At 36.5% G+C, this 22,891-nt stretch overlaps 1 protein-coding gene across 2 annotated transcripts in view; it reads right to left on the bottom strand.

Moving 5' to 3' along the window:
* Positions 1-22,891, bottom strand: part of LOC149138206 (nodulin homeobox-like) — a 147,928-nt gene that overhangs the window by 38,822 nt on the left and 86,215 nt on the right. For both annotated transcript variants that reach the window (XM_089452944.1, XM_089452945.1), the window contains exons 9-17: positions 22,687-22,782; positions 22,394-22,555; positions 21,969-22,290; positions 21,695-21,820; positions 21,444-21,543; positions 6,955-7,018; positions 6,497-6,715; positions 5,770-6,387; positions 5,558-5,595 (exon numbers count right to left, since the gene is read on the bottom strand). In XM_089452944.1, the coding sequence (XP_089309070.1) occupies positions 5,558-5,595; positions 5,770-6,387; positions 6,497-6,715; positions 6,955-7,018; positions 21,444-21,543; positions 21,695-21,820; positions 21,969-22,290; positions 22,394-22,555; positions 22,687-22,782 (1,745 nt within the window). The remainder of the gene's footprint in view (positions 1-5,557; positions 5,596-5,769; positions 6,388-6,496; positions 6,716-6,954; positions 7,019-21,443; positions 21,544-21,694; positions 21,821-21,968; positions 22,291-22,393; positions 22,556-22,686; positions 22,783-22,891) is intronic.

Genomic DNA, 22,891 nt, shown 5'->3' on the forward strand with positions numbered 1-22,891 from the left:
TGATGACTTAGAGGGGTCAACCTCCATACCAGCAGATGCAGAAGCGACTATGGATACAGGGGAGGAGGAGGATGCAGAGGAGAGCAGTGGGGACCATGATGATGGGGATAGTGATGTTGATTCTGATGCTGATTGATGCCTTGAGGCTTGTATACCTGTAGTTGTTTTATATTTTCTATTTCTATTTGCAATTGGCATTGCACCAACACTACCTATGTAACACATTTTGATTTGATGACTTAATGAGAAAACTACAATTGTCAGTGTGTTTATCTTACTATCTTGTAGTTGTAAGTTGTCTTTCAGTTATGAATTATGAATCATGATTTAAATTTTTAATAGATTTATCATTTATGTGACCAGTACCACTGACATTTATTTGAATTTTGTATGTACTATGCATGCTAATAGCTATAGATGAAGATCTATGTTTGAAATCAATAAATTTGTATCATTAATTAAAATTTGTGTAAGAAATATGATAATATCTAATTTTTAATATATATATATATATATATATATATATATATATATATATTTTTAATAAAATAATATATAACGTGTCCTGTTCCAGGGGGTCAGCGTGTCCGAATCCGACACCACGAATCTCGAATCCTACGTGTCCCGAATCCCCGTGTCTGGTGACTTAGACAAATATACAATGCTTGTAAAATGAAATTTCTTGAGAACTAATTTTTGAAATAATGACAATGGATCAATGTGTTTCAAAAGTTATAGCATTGACCATAGCCTCTAGCAAAGAAAGAAAATCCCATAAAAATTACCAGAGCCTAAACAAGGTTGGCTCTTCTCCAAAGTCTGTGAACTTAGAGCCCAAAGGTCAGTGTACTTGCAAATCTCTATATTTTTCCTCAAGCAAACTTGTTAGACATATGGTGAATCAAATCACCTAAGATTGACCCAAAATCTACCAACAAAATGTTCTTATCACCGACAAATGAAATAACAAGCTTATATAAAAATTTAGCACAATATAGGAAAGCACATAAACAGCACTACCACAGATCAATTGACAAATAAAACCATGAACTAAACCCCAAAGTATTTTTATTATGACCTCAAACGTTCCCAGCAGATCAATGGTTCAATACCAGCGTTACAAAATTACATACACCAGAGCCAAAATTTTCATCATGACTTGAGAAGAAAAATGGCTTCTTCTAATTTATATATAAATCCTCCAAGTGAAAAATAACAGCTAGTTGACTTGATCCCCATCAAAATAATCTCGATTGTTAATAATCTTTTGATGATCTTTTAATCTCCACTGTTGAAAATATTTATTTTGTGGAAATTTCGAATTTTTCATAAAACCAATTTTTTATTAAGCCAAAAATTAATTTTTTGGATTAATTTCCTCAAAATTTTGACTTTGACATAATTTTTCTTAAAAAATCCATTTTTGCCTTGGTGGGGGACCTCCAAAAATTAACTTGCTTTTGACCCACGAATTTTTTGGTCATTTTCCACTTGGAGAAATTAATTTCTTTGGAATTATTTTTTGACTCTAAATTAATTAATTTTTCTGGCTTAAGATTTAATTTTATTTTTGCCAGAAAATTAAATAATTGACACAAGAGGGGATTAATTATTTTTTTCACCCTCAAATATTTTAGCCATGGTGTCTAGATATGAGGGACCATGCACTAAAATATTTTTTACATTAGATATCATAAATTCAACCCTCAAAAGAGGAATACTCTTTTATATATAGACCCTCAAAATAATTACCCATTTCTACAACATAATATGATCTAGTAGACCAAGTGATTTGTAATAAAATAATTTAGCCAAATAGCTTAAATCATTCCCAAATCACTTTTACAAAGACATGATATAACACAAGGACTCACCTAAGATTTTGTCAATGAATTCCACCCTAGCTTTGGGATTTAAGCTGGAGGAAAAACTTTGACAATTATCTGTGTTTAGAAACACACATAATGCGGTGAGGTTGAAAAACCTCCTAGGATGAAATTCTTCGCCACAATCAAAGGCTTACCTAGGTGTTGTTACATAATTAAACGGTCATACTAGTATCATTTACATTACAATTTGCAGAAATTAAGTTTACAATGATACATCAAAGTGTTGGCTGATGATTCTAAACTTTGAAAACATTGCACAACTGCTTCCTTGGACTTGTGAAAACAAGGAGAATTATCAAGAAACACAAGATTTGGTCAAAGACTAGGGAAAACCCCACAAGGGGGAAAACCCTTTCAAATTCTTCTTCTTATTAGATTGTCATAAAATGTTTAGCAGAGAGATACAATGATTCAATTCATCAACAAAAGAGTCAAAGTCAATTCTTCAACTATCCAAGAGATCTACCAACCAATTTCCAATAGATGAGCCTCAAAGTCAAATCTGGTCAAGGAGTCAAATCTGCAATTCTGTCAAAGTCAAAAGCAGTCAAGGATGCCCTAACTAGTCCTAAAGTCAATTGTCAAACTCCTCCAAAAGAGCTTGGTCAGGAGTCAAAATACTCGGCCTTCCTTGCTAGTCAAACCTAAGTCAAAACAATCCCAAACAACTCGATCAAACTTGGTTAGAGAGAGAAAGATCCACGGTCAAACTGTAGTCAAAGCCTATGGTCAACAGAAGTCAAACTGCCCAAAAAATCTTGATCTTTGTGCCAAAGAATGCAGCCTCCAAAAGAAAATCCCAAACTGAAGTGAAACCAAGTCAAAATATGCACAAACACCAAAAAGTCAATATTGGTCAAAGGCAGGTAAAAGACAGATTTCGGCCCTCTTCAAACTCTCTCTTATTCACATGTGTGAAAGAAGACCTGCAATTTCAGACCTGTAGAAACCTCCAAGAGAAGAATATGATGTGAGTGATGTGTGTCCAAATCAATGTTATCAGAACTGAACCGGTCATCGAACCGAAAAACCTTGTGGAAACCAGTTGGAACCAGAAATAAAAAAAAAAAAAAAACGGTTTACCAAAAACACATAAAATATTCATATTTTAAAGAAAAAACAGATATATTCATGTGCATCCATATGAATCCAAACCATTTATACACAAATATGCAAAAATTCTCATTTATATATAGCAAGTAATAGTGCATATAACCGAAATAGCACTTAGTGCAAAACATCGTTGAACTAAAAAAGTTACAAACATCAAGAAACTAGGAAAAACAATAATAATAATAAAAATTTAAAAATAAAAATAATAAAACGTTTTTTTTGCCCAGGCCGCGCGACTACAGGCCTTGTGAACCGGTGGAACCGGTCTTCGAACCGATCCGGACCAAACTAGTATTGAACCGGCCGGTTCAGTACCAAACCAGTCTTTTCCAGTTTGGACCAGTTTTGCCCCCAAACCAGTCGGACCAGCCAGTTCCGATAACACTAGTCCAAATCAGATTGACTTGACTTTTATTTATATGCTTCTTTGGAGACCCAATTTGTCCTTTAGGTCGACTTGTACATTTGTGCACATGTGGGTTTTCACATTAAAAATATATTTTTCCTTGACCAAATTAAATTCTTCCAACGGCAAAGAGGATATTCTCTAGATGAGAGGCTATCCAAGAGAGGGAATTTGTCCCCGCGCTACCAAAATAGCGTGAATATAGCATCAACTATTCGACATGGATTCATGTTAGTTTGTGTATACGCAGTAAATGTTCTCCTTTTGATGTGGGGGAGATACAAAATACAAAGAACACGCATTATTTGGGAGCGTGTAGACTCTAAAGCGAATGCAAGGCTAATGACATCTAACATATCAAACATTACTCCAATAAAGCTTATATTTGGTCCATTGAGATGCACTTCTTCTCATCTACCTTATCATTTTATTCATGCATTTTAATGCTTGCTTTCAAGCATTGATCTTTGTAGAGTGTTTGCGAATGGGGATCTGATGTATCCTAGGGTGATCTAGATTCTAAACACAATAGGGGATATTTTGTAGTTATAAAAAATCATTTTATACATCTTAACTCCAAGCCTTAAAAGAAACAGTGTTCCATGCAACATAAATGAATAGAAAAAAAAAGTTGGTTGTAGTGAATGCAAAATACATGTGACCAACTGAGGAAAACCACTTTCCCAAGGGATATAACAGAAACATCTTGAGAGATTAATTTGTATCCTCCACGTTGCATTTATGAAGTTCATGCTTTGCCACTTAAAACCTATGTTACCAGATCCGCCAAGCCAAAGGGCTAGATCCGCAGATCCCCTGATCGGAGACAGATTCGGATCCAGATCCGATGAGATCCTCCCCCAACATCGGTTAGCGGGTTAAGTTGTCAGACGTCAGCGCAAAAATCAGAATGAAAAAATCTGTCATCGAGTTAATGCATAACCCAATAATATGTGTTAATAAATGGATTATTCAACTGGCGTCACCGAAACTGGATAATTCAACATCAACTAAAATGAAAAAAAATCAGAAGAGGGAATAATAAACCACTATCGGGTTAAGAAATGGATTATGGTTAAGAAATGAATTATTAACAGGTGTTTGTGAAACTAGAAAATTGAGCGTCAACCAAAATGAAAAAAATCAAACGTGTGAAAATAAACTAGTTTGCTGCTAGTTACTTTTTCGTTATTATAAGCTTTAATGCATATATGGTAAGCCACCAAACATTCATTTAGATATTTTAATTAAATTTAACAAACAAAACCAAAAAAAAAAAATGGAAGTGTAAAAAAGTAAGTTTTATAAATTAAGTTTCATAACCATTTAATATAAATATAATAACTATGAATTAAAGTTTAAATATTTATAAACGATGCATTAATTTTAATATTATTAAATTAATAATTTTTAAAAATATTGTATAAAAATTATATATTTAAAATTTAAATATTTTTATATTAATTTAATTATATTTATAAATGATACAATAGTTTTAAAATTATTCATGTAATAATTATTTTGATAAGTACTAAAAATTACATATTTAAAAAATAATGTGTTTCTATTTTTATTTTTATATAAATTTAAATTTAATAATTATAAAATATTTTATATTTGTTTATACTTGCCGTTTCCTTGTCATATCCGGATCCTGGCTTTTCAAAAAGTTGACGTATCCGTATCCGAATCCTGGTAACTTAGCTTAAAACCAGTCTTGCCAAAATTACACCACTTGAAACCAATCGGCCCAAACTAGTGTCTTACAGCCTTATTCACAGTAAGACCAAACATTCCAAATCGGATGCTTTAGTTTCAACAATAGAAGACTATAATTTCTTTAAAACCTTAAAACCTCAAAATTTCAAGCAAAATCTCCACATAAAGTTTAAGAATGGCTCAGGCATGTGCAAAGATTGGCATGCACAAGTGTAGAACAAATATAAGCGAATTTGCTAAAAGCCCAAATGCGGGTTGTGGACATGTTGTAGACACAAAGTGCAAAATGGTTTGGTAATGCAATCAACATGAGAAATAGAAATCATTCCTACGCAATTATAAATAAGCCAGTTAAGCATCCCGATTCCCAACAAGAAACTCAGGACAAGACACTCAGAAAAACAATAACAAGCAATAATAATGTGAGTACCAGTTCTTGAGCTGAGAGGTTGTGAGGTCTGAACTGCCCTGAAAAATAGAAAAGTTGACTTATCAGACAGTTGCAGAGCCCAAATATGACACGAAAGCAACAGATGAAATGAACAAATATTGGGAGAATTCTCTAAATCTTTGACACATCTGATAGAATTCATGCAGAAATCAATACTTCAATTTGATTCACTATCAAGCAAACTCACTTACAAGATCCCTAAGTTTTTCTGTCCACAACTGTAATAGAGGGGCACTTCGCTGCATCTCTGGCTCATCCTGAAGAGCAGTCTCAATTAAAGCTATCTGCTTGTCATTCATAACATTCCGCTTTCTTTTCTTTGGTTGTTTGTCTTCCCCAATGCTAGTATCTACTCTCTCAGATGCTTGTGACATCACTCCTGCTGCTTCATCTTCCTTTTCACCATCTGCAAGATTTTGATTCTCCTCAGATTCCCTTAATAGCTCATCAAAGTAGCCCTTATCTGCTGCTATGGAATTCTCATTATTTCTGAATTCAAGCATACTGTCCTCATGATCAATCTCTGCAGCACTTTCTACTTCACTTCTAGTATTACTATTTATGCCTTCGTTTCTGTTCTCGTCTATATCAGCAATTGCATTCATAAGATTTGTGTGCTCAATTTTACTCTCCTTGAATTGGTCTACCTCTTGAATATCTCCCATCTGCAATGTCTTATTTGCATCCTTTAATTCATAGTTTTCTTCAGGCTCCCTCATCCTTTCATGTAAACTCATGCTTTCCTCAACAGCAGTTCCCTCTTGATTTCTCTGGGATGATGGCCTATAACCTCCTGTACTTTGAGCCTCCTGTAAAAACCAAGGGCTTAAGGTTATCTAGCTATATATCCATATAATATACACTGCAATCAAAGTTTCTCAAAAGCTAGAAGGGTAAACTATTAACACTGGATATCACCTCAGATGTCTGATGGCCATCTTTCTCCAAGTTTTTCTGAGCAGATGGATGGTTCTCAATGTCTTTATCAATAGAAATTCCAGTATTGATCTGAGTTTTCTCACTATGTTCCGGAGTATTATTATAAGACTTTGTCCAGCACTCCTGTTGGTGCTTTTGAAACATGCCCTTGAACTTCTTGTCATGCTTTTCTCTTACATATTCAACCATCGGCTCCTCCTGCAAACGGAAAGAGCAAAATTAAGTTGCTTACACAAGGCTAAATTCATATTATACAGTTAGATATCTCTCACCAAGCCTGAGCAATAGGTCATCATATCTAGCTGTCTTGTTAAGGATAGGATGGCCCGGTATTACTTGCCCAGTAACTCTAGCATAATAGTGGCCACAGTAAAGCTTGCATGAGATACATTACAACTTTCTATCTTATATACCAAATCAACATGATATCTTCTCACCTTAATGGTCCCATTTCGTGGTTGTTCTGGACATATTGACTGATGTAGTTGAACAAGGAAATCACTGCAAAGACAAATTTTCATCAAACATGAAAATAACATGTTATCTAAATCTGTACAATGTTCTTAGATGGTCACAATGATCTAAAGCACTATGTATAGCTAAATTGCTAGTCACTAACAATACCACACGTCACTCTCAATCAAAATGATATCAGGGGGAGAAACTGATAAAGGTTATTTTACAGGATTGGCACTCGTTTTCATAGTAAGAGAGAAGAGTTATTTCTAAAGTTCCTAATTCTACTTACAACAAAATAAGCAAAGTTGCTGGATAAAATCTAAAACTAAACAACTTATCAGAATTTAAGGAACACACATCATGAAGCATAAACTAAGACTTGCAAGTTAATCACGGTAAGAGCAATGTGGCACGAAGCAGGGGCGAAGCGGGGAAGTTTTTTGGAAACGGGGACGTGGAAGTGTCATTTCCCAAAAATCTAGGAAGCAAAGTGTCTCGGAATATCCAAAATACCAAATTAGTTGTAGACGACACGAAAACATGCATATTTTACATAAATCCAGATAGATATGGCATCCATGATTCCGTTGTACATCAATGATTAATTATTCGAGCATCAACCATCTAGATTCTAGCAATTACAAGCATACATCATATTTTTAAGCATATCATGAAACATAAAACATTTTGAAGATAAAATCATCAAACATTCAAGTAACTTATCTAGCAAGTGAGCAATTGTCAACGTGAGTCATGTCCAAAATTCACATAATAATGTTTACAAAATAGGCCACTTGGCCACCACCAAGACTCAACTACACACTGAACTAGGAAGAGTAAGACAGGAAAGTTCAAATTCAGAACAAGACTACAACTCTAATCTATGAAAAAAGTAGTAAACTCTGAATATATCTACTAATCTCTTCTCCTTCCACCATGAACAATACATGAGCTTCCACATGATGGCAATGAAGATGGTGGCTCTGGAAGTTGTGGAGTGGAATTGATGAAGATGAAGCCCCTGATGTTGGTGTTGAAGGATGGACCCTGAGAACAAAGGGACTAGATGGGGGTGGCATCTCAACTCAATCATCATCATACTGGATAAGAGCATCCTCCAATTGCCCTAACCACAACACTCCATCCTCCAAATTGGGCTTTGTTGACAACTAAAGTGTACGCAAATATTTTTGAAGACTCCATCCTCCATGCCAAAGGATGTATCAGAGGCTTCATGTACCATCAAAAATCATCATATCACCAGAGTTTTTCAACTCTACTTCTTCTTCTCATCTTCTTCTCTTGTACTCAGATTCCACAAGCCCTGTGGGGATGATGTGAAGTGATGCTAGTAAGATAATGTTGATTTGGGGTAGCATTAGATGTGCTCTAGCCATGAAAATTGGTGAAGAGGCTAAAGCACATGAGATCTCCAATACCCAGAAATGGTTTGGGCAGAATCTAACCAGTTTGGGAGATATTAGAATAATAAATATTTTTAATGGAGTCCCTAAGTCTAAACTTTGGGAAAATAAAATATTAATGTGAATTAATATAAAATTGAGTTAGAATGGTCCAAAAGTCATGGATCAAGCCAGATCTAATCTTAGTTGTTGATTAGGGACTTAATCGCGTCCGTTGAATTGTCAACGAGAAAAGTATAAAAGGAGGCTTGAGGGTCACTTGGAGAACACACCGAGTTGATCATAAATTTGATTTTCTAGGCCAAGGCTTGCTGAGGAAATCAAAGGAGTGATCAGAGTTGCAGCTGAGGGGCGGTGAATACAAAAGCAGAGAGGCAGAGAGGGTACCAAGAGCATCAGCGTAGAAGCCAGGAGAGAGGGACACAAAGCCAACTAGAGGCCACGCAGAGGCAGCCAGGAGCTGCACAGTGCCCGAGGAGAGCCAACGTGGATGACGCAGAGCCTCCAGAGGCTGACGTAGAGCCTCCAGAGCTAACGCAGGGCTAGTTGGGCTAACACTGGGCCAGAGAGGTTGACTCAGTCCCTAGAGGCAGACGCTGGGAGATTTTGTGGGGCAGATTGCAGCTGAGAACTGTGGGATTGTTCATTCGGGGTTTTTTAGCTGGAATATCTATCTCTGACTGAGAGGAACTACTTCCTAGAGCATTCTTTGTTGGGTGAGCCATTTCTGACACCCAGATTGTATTCTAAAACTGCTTAATAATAAAACCCTCAAATAGCTGCATCGGTTTTCCCGCATTGGGTTTTTCCGGGGACATTAGTCCAAAAATAACGGTGTCACTTGTGTTCTTGTTTTTTCCTTCAGTTGATGATCTGTATGTGTTGAGCATGTACTTGTATTTATTTTCAGTATTTACATGGTAAATAACTTGTTAATTAACAGAACAAGTAGGAAGAAATAAATCAGAAAGTACATGAAGGATTTCTAACAGTTAGACTTAGAAATTCCAACATATAAGTTGAGTCATGTAACACGCCTATGTAACTTGGGACCTTGTCATCAAGTCAGTTTACTCTGGGAGGTTATTTTTCACTTCGTTAATTATTATATCCTTACGAGGACTTAATAATTAATTGAGTTTTTCCTCCAAACATAACCCTAAAGCCGGAGTACGGCTTGAAGGTGAGGCCTTGGGTGAGCCCTAATGTTTAGAATCATTGTATATTACCATACTAGATCATTCATAAAATTTCGTGGAATTTGATTAGGTTTAGGGGTCATTTAAAAAAAAAAAATTAAAATTTCTCGTAGGGCAAAAATTAAAATAAAATCTAAATGTAGTATATAATAAGTGATGTTTAGAGAATTTGTTTGGGATATGTGTGCTCAAAATTACACCTCTCACCCTCAACTTTCTACTATGACACCCTTTGAGGGGTAAAAAATAAGTTCTAAACCCTCCAAACACACTTTTCCTAAGTTTTGTGTAAAATGTGGCAATAAATTAGCCCACCAATTAAATAAATTAGAGAAAATAAATATCCACACATGCTAAATGACGTCGAAATGAGGTGGGAAATTATCAAGGAGTTAAGGAGTTCACACGTTGTTGAACGCTGGAGGACCTAGTATGTCTCCCAGGAATGGGCCTGAGACGGAACTGCTGCTGAGATCTTGTGTGGCAGGGTGAGGTCACACGAATTCTCACTGATCTGGATTCTAGAAGAGTACTTCTAGTGTAAATATAATCTGGGAGTGTAAAAGCAACACCTAGATCAATACAAAAAACATAAAAGACTAAGAACTAAACATCTAGCTAAATATTTATCCAACATAAGGTATGAAAGAAGGTGCAAGTGCAAGAGAACCTCCATATATAAGAACGGAGGGGAGGATGTCAGGCAACTCAGGCCTGCTAGAGCTAAAACTAGCTACTACTGCCACAAACGTGTGGGGGGACTGTGATATAGACTTCTCATCACAATCATCAAACATTGTAAAAGGGCCAATGCAATAGCAGATAGTATACTCTAGTGTGGAGAAAGCATCATTGAATGTAACTTTTTCAAGGACATCTTCAATAAAGGGAATGAAGAAAGCATCAACATCTTCAATAAAAGTAATAGATTGTTCCCAACAAATGTCCTCATTTGTGACCTCCGATAGTTGACAGTCAACCTAGTTAAAACCAAGGTCATAATCTTCAATGGAACGAATAAGACACTCTTTGATCCCCACTTCTTTTTCAGAGGAGAGGAGATTGAGATCACTTATACATACAACTACTTGGGGGTATTATTCACAAGACCTCGTTTCAGTCTCTGTCATGCACTCCAGCCCCAAGTCAACAAAGCCTATGGCTTTGTTGCCCTTCTTCAGAAGCAAAGTTTCCAGAACCACTTCCAAGGCATATCATCCAAGTTGTCACTCAAAATACTTTGGTTCAACCCACTATCCTAAATGGTTTTGAGGGGTGGGTGTCGAAATATGGTAGCATTGGAAGGCACTCTCACATGCCCTTTGTGATAGGCTTGAAACACTCATAAAGTGTGATTGCATCAGCGTGTGGGCTTTCCACCCAAAGTGCAGGGTTTGTACCCAAAGTGATAGGGTTTTATGCCCAAGGAAAACATTTAATCTTCAAATTTAATGTTAAGGTCGATGTTGGAGGTTTCTTGAACAAAAAGGGGGCTTCCATGGGGACCTAAGGACAAGTATAAAAAAGGAGCCAATGGAGAGGTGTAAGGACAAGAAGCATAAAGGATCATTGTCCTTGAGAGGTGAGTTCATCTCGTGAAGAAACCATGGACCTAGCCGCAAAAAAAAAAAAGTAGGACAACTTTGTTTTAGGATTGATAAAGCCAACCATAGCCAAGAAGGGCCAAGGGTTGTCGAAGGAAGTCACAACTAGGAGACGTTGGCCATGACTAGGAAAAGGAATGGTCGCAAAAGATCTACGGCCTAAGAAATAGGGCATAGACACATCAAGAGGGTCGAGCCCTTAACAATGCTTAAAAAGATGGTTGAAGGTGACTCGCAGCGAGGACTCAAGGAGGTTTGTTAGGGCAACCTACTACAGCAAAGGAAGTCAAGTCACATGCCTGTAGGAGCAGTTGAGGGCTACAGGAAGGTTGAGAAGGTTGGTTGAAGGTTAAAACAACAAGTCGAGCCTAAGCAGCAAGGTGAAATGAACAAGAGGGTGGTTGAAGGTGGTTGAGGGCTTAACAAGGCTGGTAGAGGGCTAGTTGTCAGAAAACAAAAGACTAAGGTTACCAAGTGGGCAGAGAGTTGACTGTGAGCCTAAAGGGAGCTAGTTGGGCAATATAAGGTAGGAAAGGAGTTCCCTATGGGCTATAGCAAGTAGTTGTAGTTTTTGTTGGCAAAGGACAACTAATGGTCAAGGCAAATGAGAGTTGAAAGGACTCATCCTCAGTTCAGGTATTTTGGTTAAGTTTTTGTATTGTATTTTTGGCATTGTAAAGGGATTGTAAAGGGACACTATCCCTGGTACGAGTGCCTTGTGGATTTTTATCGTAATGGACAAATAAGAAAACAAGTTTGGGCATTAATTCTTATGTACTATAAATTGATTTAATTGTTGGTATATTCCATTGTTCAAACGTTTAAAGTAGTTATCCTCCATGGTACTAATTATTTGTAATTGCCTTTCTTCCCTAGTTCTTATTTGTTGTGTGTGATCATCCTTCATGGTCTCAATGCTCCTATCCTTCATGGTATTCATTTGGTTGGAATGCTCATGCCTAATAGCACTAATTTCCTTGGCATGATTTTTCTCCACGGTGATCAAATGGTCTTGCATGGTGATCATCTAATTAGAATGATTAGTCTACATGATTTTCAGTTCCTCAGCATGTCCCTCCTCTATGGTATCTATCATGTTCTGAAAATTGATCTTTTGATTATACTAATTAACTTCCATTACCTTTAACCTGTTCCCGAGAGAATTCATTTCTCTAGCGTGATCTGCTATTAATTTTGCTTGACTAGATTGCATGTCTTTGATAATTTGAGTTGATTCCTTAACAAGATGCTTATCATTTTCCTTTTCATCGTCAAAATGATTAATTTGGTTACTAGTCCATGCAATGCCACTACCCAAGATTCCTCTCACAAAAGCACAAGTAGATTCCTCATGAAAATTTTCACAAGTACTGCAATATGGCCAAGCTTGATCATCATTATCCTGCAGCTTATTTTTTTGAGACTCCTTCATATTAAATAGGCAGTTTTGCATGATGGTGACTCGAATTTTATGCTCATCTTGCATATTTTTAATGCTTTGAGCTAGTTCTTTAACATAATCATTTTCCTCTTCCTTTATATTTGGAATCTCAAACTTCCCAGGTGCTTTCTTGTCATTTTCTAATTTCCCGGCTAAAGTTTGAACAACCCTTACATTAGTGGGCTACCCGTGCACCAATTCGTAAGAAGTGTTAGCATCAAACGCATCAATGTAATGGTCTAACAATATTTGTCAGGAGGCTTGTAATCTTGAGATAATTCTCTTATAATGCCGTTGAACCTCCTATTAAATTCTTTAACAATTTCATCTACATTCTTTTTCACACTATAAACAACGTGAAGTAAAACCTTTTCATCCTTCTTATCTCCATATTCATTGATAAAGGCCTTGACTATAGCTTGCAAAGAATCCAAAGAACCATTAGGGAAATCATGAAACCAATCAAAAGCATTATCTTCCAAGGAGAAGACAAAGAGACGCGTCTTAATGTCTTCATGATTATAGTTAGTATTGTGGCACCACTTAGCTATACAAAGATAAGATTTCTTGAGATGATCATTGGCATTAATTGCACCATTGCCTTGAAAAGAAGGTAAATTATCAATGGCTTTTTCTAGAATATCATGGGGATAACCCTAAATGTTAGTAAAATTACAAGGGGCAAGCAAGTCATTCATGATGACTTGCTCACTTGAGAGCAAATGGATATCAGCGAGAGGTTTGTGTCCAAGATAAGTAAGAATTCTACAAGAAGAAGGCTTTTACCAGAAATTCTTGCAGAAAACAAAAGAAGTGGAGTCACCACTTGAACATGAATCTAACTCTAAAATCCAAAAGTAGAAAACAAAAAGTTAGCTAGGGAGAAGAAGGTGGATATCAAGGAAGGCTCATGTCTGAGAAAATTTAATGTTCACTATAATGTAATCTGTTTAACCAAGCCCAGAGAGCGGGGTTAACCAAGCTACCCGTGAGCTTTTATGAATGGATGAATCAGTGAAGTCGCCACCAAAACAAGAAACTAACCTAAAAGTTCAGGTGCTAAAGTGCAAATAAAGAAGTGAATAAGGCAATAAGAAGATTAATGAGATATCAAAGACGAATGCAATCTCTGATGGATCAAGAAGATGAAAATAGATTAGAGGATTATGAAGATCAAATGACGATGTCGTTAAATCCAAGGTCCAATAAATTGGTCCCCAGTAACAGTGATAAAAATGGTGTGGCGTTGGTGGGGCAACGAATGAAGGATGAACTATCACAAGATGATAGAATGTCGTAAACCCCAGCAACGAGCAAACTCATCCCCGGCAACGACGCCAAAAATGTTGTCACTCAGGTTGTACAAGCACCGCTACAACCGCTCATGATGGGTTTGTCACTCTCATCCCCGCCCACTCCGTCCTAGCTGTCTCCCAACAGCACGCTATGGGGGGTAGTCCCTATGGAATGAGGTGAAAGAGAACAAGTTTGACACCAACTTGTTTGAGAGACATAGATGAGTGACCTAGTTACTTGGTTAAATTTAGCAAGATTAATGATTAGATTAGATTTTAAGTATGAGACCAGTGCCTTAATGGAGTCACAATTGATGCGTATTATAAATTGAAACCAAGTGGCTGGATGGACACCCATTGCTTAAATGCTTGACTAATATATATGAAATGCAAGTCCTAAAATCTACGTTAAGTGCGAGGATCTTGGTTAGTTTTAAATTATATGCCTAGTCTAAGTATGACCTTCCTTTAACTATTTTGAAGTTGGGCTCCAAGGTAGGTTGTGGGAAGGATGCCAACAAGAAGCAAGCCAGAGCTTGATTAACGATACCTTATGTTGTGCTCCTATCACCCGATGTCTTCGGCGTCGCAGAGACTGTGGCTCTGATGACTGCAAGGTCACCGTGTTAACCACCAAAGAGTTGCCAAGCCACTCAAGCTAGATAAGAAGGGTTGCCCTAGATCTCTATCAACCTAGCTTATGCTAGGAGGTAAGTTTCAATCCAAGTTAGATCCTAGAATGCTTATGCAAGATGATGAGTGAAATTATCTTGAATTAAGATTGTTTATGTTACTTAAGTACTTAGTTTGAATTAGCTTATAATGAATGTACTTAACAATGATGAGATGACAATCTTGAACAAGATAAATTGCTTTAGAAACACCAGTGCAAAACTTCAACAAATTCTCACAAAATGTAAAATGTCAATTTTTCAAGAATGTTTGATACCACTTTAAGATAAACTAATCACCATTCAAGATAGCCAAATGAAAACTTAGATGCCAAGATTTAGAGTGATTACCAAAGACAAGGATGCCAATTAGATTCCAATTATCACAAGATCAAATCTAGAGCTTAAATATAGGAGTGCTTTCAGTGTCAAATTCCGGAAATTTTACAAACTTAGAGTAAACCACACAAATGTTAGATCTCAATAGTTAAATCAGCAGTAGTATTTCAGAAAATTTCAGCACTTATTAATGTTATGACAGCAGTTTAGATCTCAACAGTTAAATCAACAGTAGTATTTCAGAAAATTTCAGCACTTATTAATGTTATGACAACAGTAGAAAAATCACTCTAAATTATAAAATTTGCCCAACATATGAAGTACAAAACTTTCCAATGAACAATAGAAGTAAATTTATGTGTCTAGCTTACTTTATGGAGATGTATTCAGAAATATTTCAGACCTATAATAAGTTATTACAGCAGTAAATTGACCCACATATCAACAAGCTAGAGATGTCAGAAACAATGTCCAACAGTTACTATAGCATTGAATAATCCATAGATCAGCAAGCTAATCCAATTACAATCAATGCCTAAATTGCCTAGAAATAGAAAAATTTACCAGAAACTGAAAACTTCAAGTTTTATACCCTTATTAAGTGTATGCTTCAGAGGTTTCAGATCTAAAAACTAGCCTTTTAGGTTGGGTAAGGGCTAGGGCCTTCAGAAAATGGGTTTTTTCCCTGATTTAAAAATAAGCAACCTGCAAAAATAGCTTGAAAACCCGAGACATCTAGGGTTTCTGAGGCCTGCAATGTCAATTTCTTCCCCGATCCTAAAACAAATTTAGAATAGAAACCCAAATAACCAATGTAAAAAATTTAAATTTCAAAACCCCAAATACCATACAAAAATTCAAAACCCCAAATATATACAAAAATACTAAAATTCCCCAAAACCCAAGTTAGAAAAAATAATTTACAAGTTAGATCTACAAAATTGTTCACAAGATCTACAAATATACAAGGGTTTTAAAAAAATGAGAAAAATATTTTTATGGAGTTTTTCGTTTGAAGAATGGCTAAAAATGCTTTAAAAACCCCAATATATATACTATAGTCGTCGCGAAGATTTAATCCACCATATAAATATTTGGAATCCAAGCAACAATGATTCTTACCCAAGTTTGTGAACTTGGAGGCCAAAGACTGAAGTCCCAACAAGCACTATGAATTTATCTCAAAATAATTTGTTAAATCACATGGGGAATCAAACCACCTAAGATTAGCCCAAAACTATCAATAGTATGGTTTTGTTCAACACAACATAGAGATGCCCATAGTCAACACATACCACAAATGAATAAGAAAGAAGACCTTGAATTGCACCCCAAAGTCTTTATTATGATTGAAAAAATAGTTCCTAGCAGGACAATAGTTACAAAGTTGCTTCAACAGAAATATTCTAGCCAGATATCAAGATGCTAGAGACTCAAATGACTCTCTAATTTATAGATTTATTCTCCAATTGGAAAAATAATGGCTAGTTTCTTTGATCCTTGTCAAAATAATCTTGGTCGTTGATAAACACTTCAAGATCTTTTAATCTTGGCGCTTAATTTTTTTTATTTTTGAGAAATTTTCGAATTTATCATTTAATTCCATTTTTCATTAGCTCAGAATTAATTATTTTGAGCTAATTTCCTCAAAAATTTGACTTTGACTTAACCACCATGGTCCAATGGTCCAAATTTTCATGAAATATACAATATTCCCTTGTTGGAGGACCTTTAAAAATTGATTCCTTTAGGACCCACGAATTTTTCCACTTGCAGAATTATTTTTCGTAAGACAACTTTATTTTGACTTTATTAATTAATTTTTTGGATTAGGATTTAATTTATTTTGCCAAAAAAATTGATTAATTTAGTTTACAATCACAGATAATCAATGAAGTTAAAAAACCTCCTAGGATGAAAATCGTCGTTGAAATCATACGCTTACCTAGGTTGTTACATATACTCGAGGTCTTACTAGAATCATTTACATCATATAACTTGCAAAATGGGGTTTACAATGACATATAGACTGCTGACAAATGACCTAATCTTGTTGAAAAAAATTGGCACTTCCGCTTCCTTGGAACTTTGACAGATCCGGTGCAACAGGGTCGAAGTTGCATAAGAAACTACTAGGGTCTAAATTATAGAAGAAATTGTTGGGGCCAAAGTTGCTAAAGCAGTTGTTGAGGTCAAAATTGCTGGAAAGAAAGCTCATCAAGGAGAAAGGTTGTCTTGATCTTAGAGGGGTCTTTTCAAGGGTCTTAAGGTCTTGGAATTCGTCATTTGAAGATTCCATAAGAAGAGAAGAATCCTTGTGGGTTTTCCTCACAAAACGAGAGGTTTTGGCTCTGACTGATTGCCTACATCTTGTGTCCTCTTCTCTCATTATTCTTTATGATTTGCTAGTTGTTTGATGATAAGAACACTAAATAGAATCAAGAGAAAGAAGAAGCTAATTAATACAGCAAAAGCAATTATCAAAGAAAGAGAAATCACCTAATTCAGCTGCCATAGATTTCTCAACCCCTGCAAGTGACCCACTTGCTCTGCCTCCAAGTGATAGATCTGACACTGGCACAATAAATCGAACTCCTATTTGTCACTCGCAATGGCTATCTAGCTACTCGCACTACTAAATTTGGCCTCCCCTTCTGCAAATAAAATCAACCTTCTTCCTATTGCTAGAAACTCGAAATCACTGAAGAAATCTCCTTCTAAATTCTCTATTAAAACCCTTGTTATCGGTGTCCCCCCTTTTTTTCAATTATGCCCTTGCTAATCACTGCAACTAGGTAAGTAGAACTGCTCAAGTGTGTTGAAATTTCTAACTCTAACACGTTAGAAATCCTACTGCATTATTTGGTTTATTTTCTCCTACTTGTTCTTTTCATTAACAAGTTATTTATAAATATAAATACTGAAAATAAACACAAATGTAGCCTTAACTCATATACAGATCAACAACTGAAATACTGAGACAAACACACAAGGGACACCATTATTTTTGGACAATTGTCCCCGAAAAAACCCAATGCGGGAAAATCGGTGTAGCAGTTCTGAGGGTTTTACTATTATGCAGATTCTTGAGTACAACTAGGGTGCCAGAAATGGCTCACCCAGCAGATATTGTTTCATGACAGCAATACCTCTTCTCGGAGACAGATATTCAGCGTCTCAACTCTAATTTTCCCCACGAAAATCCTTCTAGTGTTTCCTCTTGGCCCTGTGTCAGCCCTGCTAGCTTCAGCTTGACTCCTGAAGCCTCTGTGTCAACCTTAAAACCCTCTGCATCAACTCACTGGCCCTTTGCATCACCCATGCAGGCCCCTCAACCTCTGCGCAGTCCCTAGTTGCCTCTACGTAGCCTCCACTGCCTTTGCGTAGCTCTAGTTGCCTTTGTGTTAGCCTCTTCAGTCACTGCACTGACCCTCTGGCACTATCCATGCCTCTCTGCTATGCACTCACTGCCCCTCGCTACAACAAATCACTTGTTCGAAATTTCTCAGCAAGCCCCACTCCAGAAAATCCAACTGACTCTCAAGCCTCCTCTTATACTTTTCCTGTTGACGATTCAACGGCCGAGATTAAGTCCCTAATCAACAGCTAAGATTAGATTTGGCTTGATCCATGTCATTTAGAACATTCTCACCCAGATTTATATTAATACCCATTAATATTTTAATTTTCCTAAGTTTAAACTTAGAAACCTCATTAAAAATATTAATTATTTTAATACCTCTCCAACCGGCTGGAATTTCCCCAAACTATTTTTGGGTCTTGGAGATCTTATGTGCCTTAGCCTCTTCACCAATTTTCATGGCTAGAGCACATCTGATGCTACCACAAATCAACAAAGTGTGTCATTCCAAAGCCCATCAACCTGCTCTTATAATATTTCATCGAGTAATCAATGACCATGATCTAATCAAAATCGATGGCTAACTAACATCATAATTTTCCTCAATTAATATGATTTAATTAACCAGTTTTCCTAAGTTAGACTTAGGAAAATATGTAATAACTGGCTAATTAATCTAATTGAGGTGTTTCCTGCAAAACCTTTTCTGGGTATTGGAGAAAATGTGTTCCTTAGCCTCATAGACACCATAGAGACTAGAAAACATATTCGATGCTACCAAAACTAACACCTAGCACTTTTCTCCTTGGAGGATATTTCTTCTTCTTTTGCAAGCCTCCCCATTAGATAACAATGATGTTCGTTCTCTAATATTTCTTTGCTCCTTACTAGATGTTTCTCCTTCTTTTGCGAGCCTCCCCACTGGATAATCATGATGTTGGTTCTCCAATCTTTCTTTGCTCCTCTAATCTATCAACATTTCTCTTAATCAACTCCCCCTTTCAAGTATTCTCTTGATGCCCTCGGTCACCCCCTACACTCCAAATAGGAGTTGAACAAGGTGATAAGAGAGGATATTTACAAATAATACATACATGTTACCTAAATTACCCCTCCCAAGGACCTCTATACTAAAATGGCTTTCGATTTTGAGCCTTATTACCAAAGCCAATAATGATTGGAAATATTGGATGCACAATCTCAATATTGCTTTAGGATAACTCAAAGTGTGTTACCACCAATGTCATCCTTAGACAAACTACCACATTCCAAGGTCTGAGAGAATTTGCCATATTAGCCACCTACAAGACACCAATTCAAAGGACAACCTTATCTCTTGATGCCCACTAAATTATGAGAAGGGGAAGTTCCATTTTCCTATACAAAGATTCAGAGGCATCCCTCGCAATTATATTCAAGTACCCAAACCAGAGGTGTCAGTCTTGTTCAAAAGGGAGGTACTAGATCTCAAGGACAGATATTTAAAAAATTACTGGGTTGAGACAAGACAAAGCTTGACAGATTGATTACCTATTTCTTCCCCCCAATATCAATAACAAATGATCATAAGTTATGTGTAGAAACCCATGTGGCATCGGTTTCTACATCAATGAGAACCCATATCTCTTCTAGAGTCTAGATATGCAATGAGCATATTGGTTTCCACAATGGCTTCTATGAGGCTTCATGCTCAACTCAAAATACCTTCAGATCAACAAACATCCCAGCTACAACAAGCCTCAAAGTACATCTCAACCCACAGCATGTATTTCCCATCAACGTTCCATTATTAGATTCATTTCGATGACCTTGTGTAAGGAAAGTTTTAGTGGATTGTTAGCACCCACCTAGGATCTCATAACCCATCCCCCTAGATACTCTTTGAAATCTTCAAATGGCACAGTCGAGCTTTGCATCGATCCTTTCTCAGCCAACTAAGGGTGACAGTGGTTCCCCTTCTCTTTCAACCCCTACTCATATTCCTATCTATGACATTGATTTTGAGCTAGGGCCTCATAGTTATGAACTTATATCTAGTCGATGCATCTTTTCTTTCTTCCAACATTAAAATATCATTCTCATTCATGGAAAACTCATCTACTGGTTGGTTTAGTCTGCTTCATGTTTCTGAGTAGCCTTAGGCACCCCTGCACATAATTATTGCTGATTGTAGTTTGTCAGTCCAATTAACCTATCTTTTTGGTCATTCATCTGACATTAATATATTTATTAGTCATTAACTAGTTAATAGTCAAGACAACTAATATTCAACGCCAGTTCCAACTGGTTAGTTAATGAGCAGATAATGTAATTTATTTGGAATTACTTTTCAGCAAAGAGGGGTACATGTCAGAGAAGCGTCATACAAGCATGTCTAAGAAAAGCAGGTGGGTTTATCCTAAGATCTACCACTCATGTTTTCTATTTTTTTATTCATCCATCAAGGAAATCTGCTCAGTTCACAACTGTCTCTTCTTCTGATCTCGATTGCCATGAACTCTTTCATAATCTTTCATTGAAACTTGGAAGTTTATTGTGGAAGTTTAGAATTTGATCAAAGTATGTTAATGAAAACTGAAGATCACAAGAAGTGGACCTCTCTACCAGTTTTATGAAACTTGGACTAGACATGGTTCCAGATTGTTGGAAATAAAACCATGCAAAAATCACCTCAAAATTAAAAAAGAGTTGCAAAATCTGCTGTTAAGCGACTTTTCTGCTTTAGCTGCCAATCTTATGAAACTAAACACTCAGCTGAATTGCAATTATTTCCGAAAAAACAGCAATTTTCAGAAATATTGTTTTCTACAATTTAATCAAGTCATCCATGGTGAAACTCAAGAGTTGGGTATGATGAGAAAATATCCCCACACATTTTGTAACATGTTGAATGATTGAGATGGATAAAGAACTACTTTAACCATAGGTTTCACCCCCATTGCCTTCCTTGCCTCTCTAAATACCTTTTTTATGCTTTCTCAAACAGTACTTAAGAAACATATGAAACAAGAATAACCATGGATAAAATCTTACATAAAGAAGCTTGCCATTTAATTTTTGAATGATAAGGTAACACAACTTTTAGCTATTAACATTAAACATAATTTCAGTTTGCAAGACACATTATAATCACCTAAGAAGTTGGACATCTTCCTCATTTAATAGAGGGGGACGTTCGACATCTTCCTCATTTAATAGAGAGCGAATTAAAATTGCATGATCCCACAAGGCACCTGCATATTAAAGTTCAATCTATTAATAAAACAGTAAATCAGTAAACAAATAACTTAGTTCAAACTCCGAACAGACATGCTCATGTGGAAACCAACAAGAAAGTAGTGTCTAACTATCCTGGTTTATATGACAAGGACAAAGGAGATTTACAGAGGTTTTCACATATTCGAACAGCAGTTTGTGCTTCTGACAAAAAGTAAAGCCAGCTTGCAGAATTAAGAGGCCCCATTGTCAGGCACTCAAGGAACTTGTTGAAAAATTGGTTTTTCTCTTGTTCTGCACGAAAACATAAAAGACTATCAAGCTAGCTCTTTTGGCTGGTACATCACCCATGGAAGACAAAAACAATCCAGGCAGAGTAATTTATGGAAAGAAAAAGAAACCCTTAGCATAGAGTAATAACATGTTGGAAAATATCCCTAACCTTTACAAATGTCAGGGACATAACAATGCAGGTTGGCAAATATTTTCACCAAGAAAGCTGTCCTTTGTTGAGAATGAGGGTCAGTAGCCATGCGAATTGGAATAACAGAGCACATATTAATGGCCTCATCTGGGATGCCTCCTGCAGCAGGTCCTGAAGAAGCAGATCCACCACCTTTAAGTGATATCATAGCAGCACCAGCAGCACGGAAAGGGTCATAAACAAAAGTGGCATCTTTCTCTAAAGCTTGTGAATCAACTGCACACCAACTTGATGAAAATTCTCCAGGAGGTAAAGCTGAGATTTCTGCTAGATCTTGAGTCTGAACACAAACTAAGGTTGAAGAGTTAAAAAGAGATAAAGTCCAGTATTATCTTTTCAATCTTTTCCAATTTACAGCATAATTATGAAGCACCACTACTTACAATCTTATCCATGACAAATGTGCGGAAGTTGGAATCATCTGAGAAAATATCAACCAATCGCATTGAATTGAGAACCACGTGACCCCTTGGATTATGGTTGTCTTGTGAACCTTCAAGCTCTTTGGGATCTTTATGCAAAGTGTTTTTAAGCAAATCAAGGACCTGACAACCAAAATAAACCTCTAATTTAATGCTAGAACTAAGTTTAGCATCAAAGAAAACTCAGCCTTCAGGTGATGCAGATTAGATAGTTTGCAATAATTCTTTGACAGTCCACATATTAAAGGCCATACCTCTGACGCTACTGATACTGCCAAACACATACTCCTAGGAGAACTAGCAACTTCATCCAAATATGAAAAGTTTTCTGTCTCACAAAGCAGCAGCAACTGCCAGAGAAACATATATTAGACTAGGACAAGCTCTGCCATGTCTAATGACCAGATAAAGGAGGTAAGTACAAAACTGACGAAATGTTCAATAGGTGGCAGAGATTTA

The sequence above is a fragment of the Pinus tabuliformis genome, chromosome X (assembly GCF_031772625.1).
Source record: "Pinus tabuliformis cultivar Carrire ecotype Pingquan chromosome X, CPIR1, whole genome shotgun sequence".
NCBI lineage: Eukaryota > Viridiplantae > Streptophyta > Pinopsida > Pinales > Pinaceae > Pinus > Pinus tabuliformis.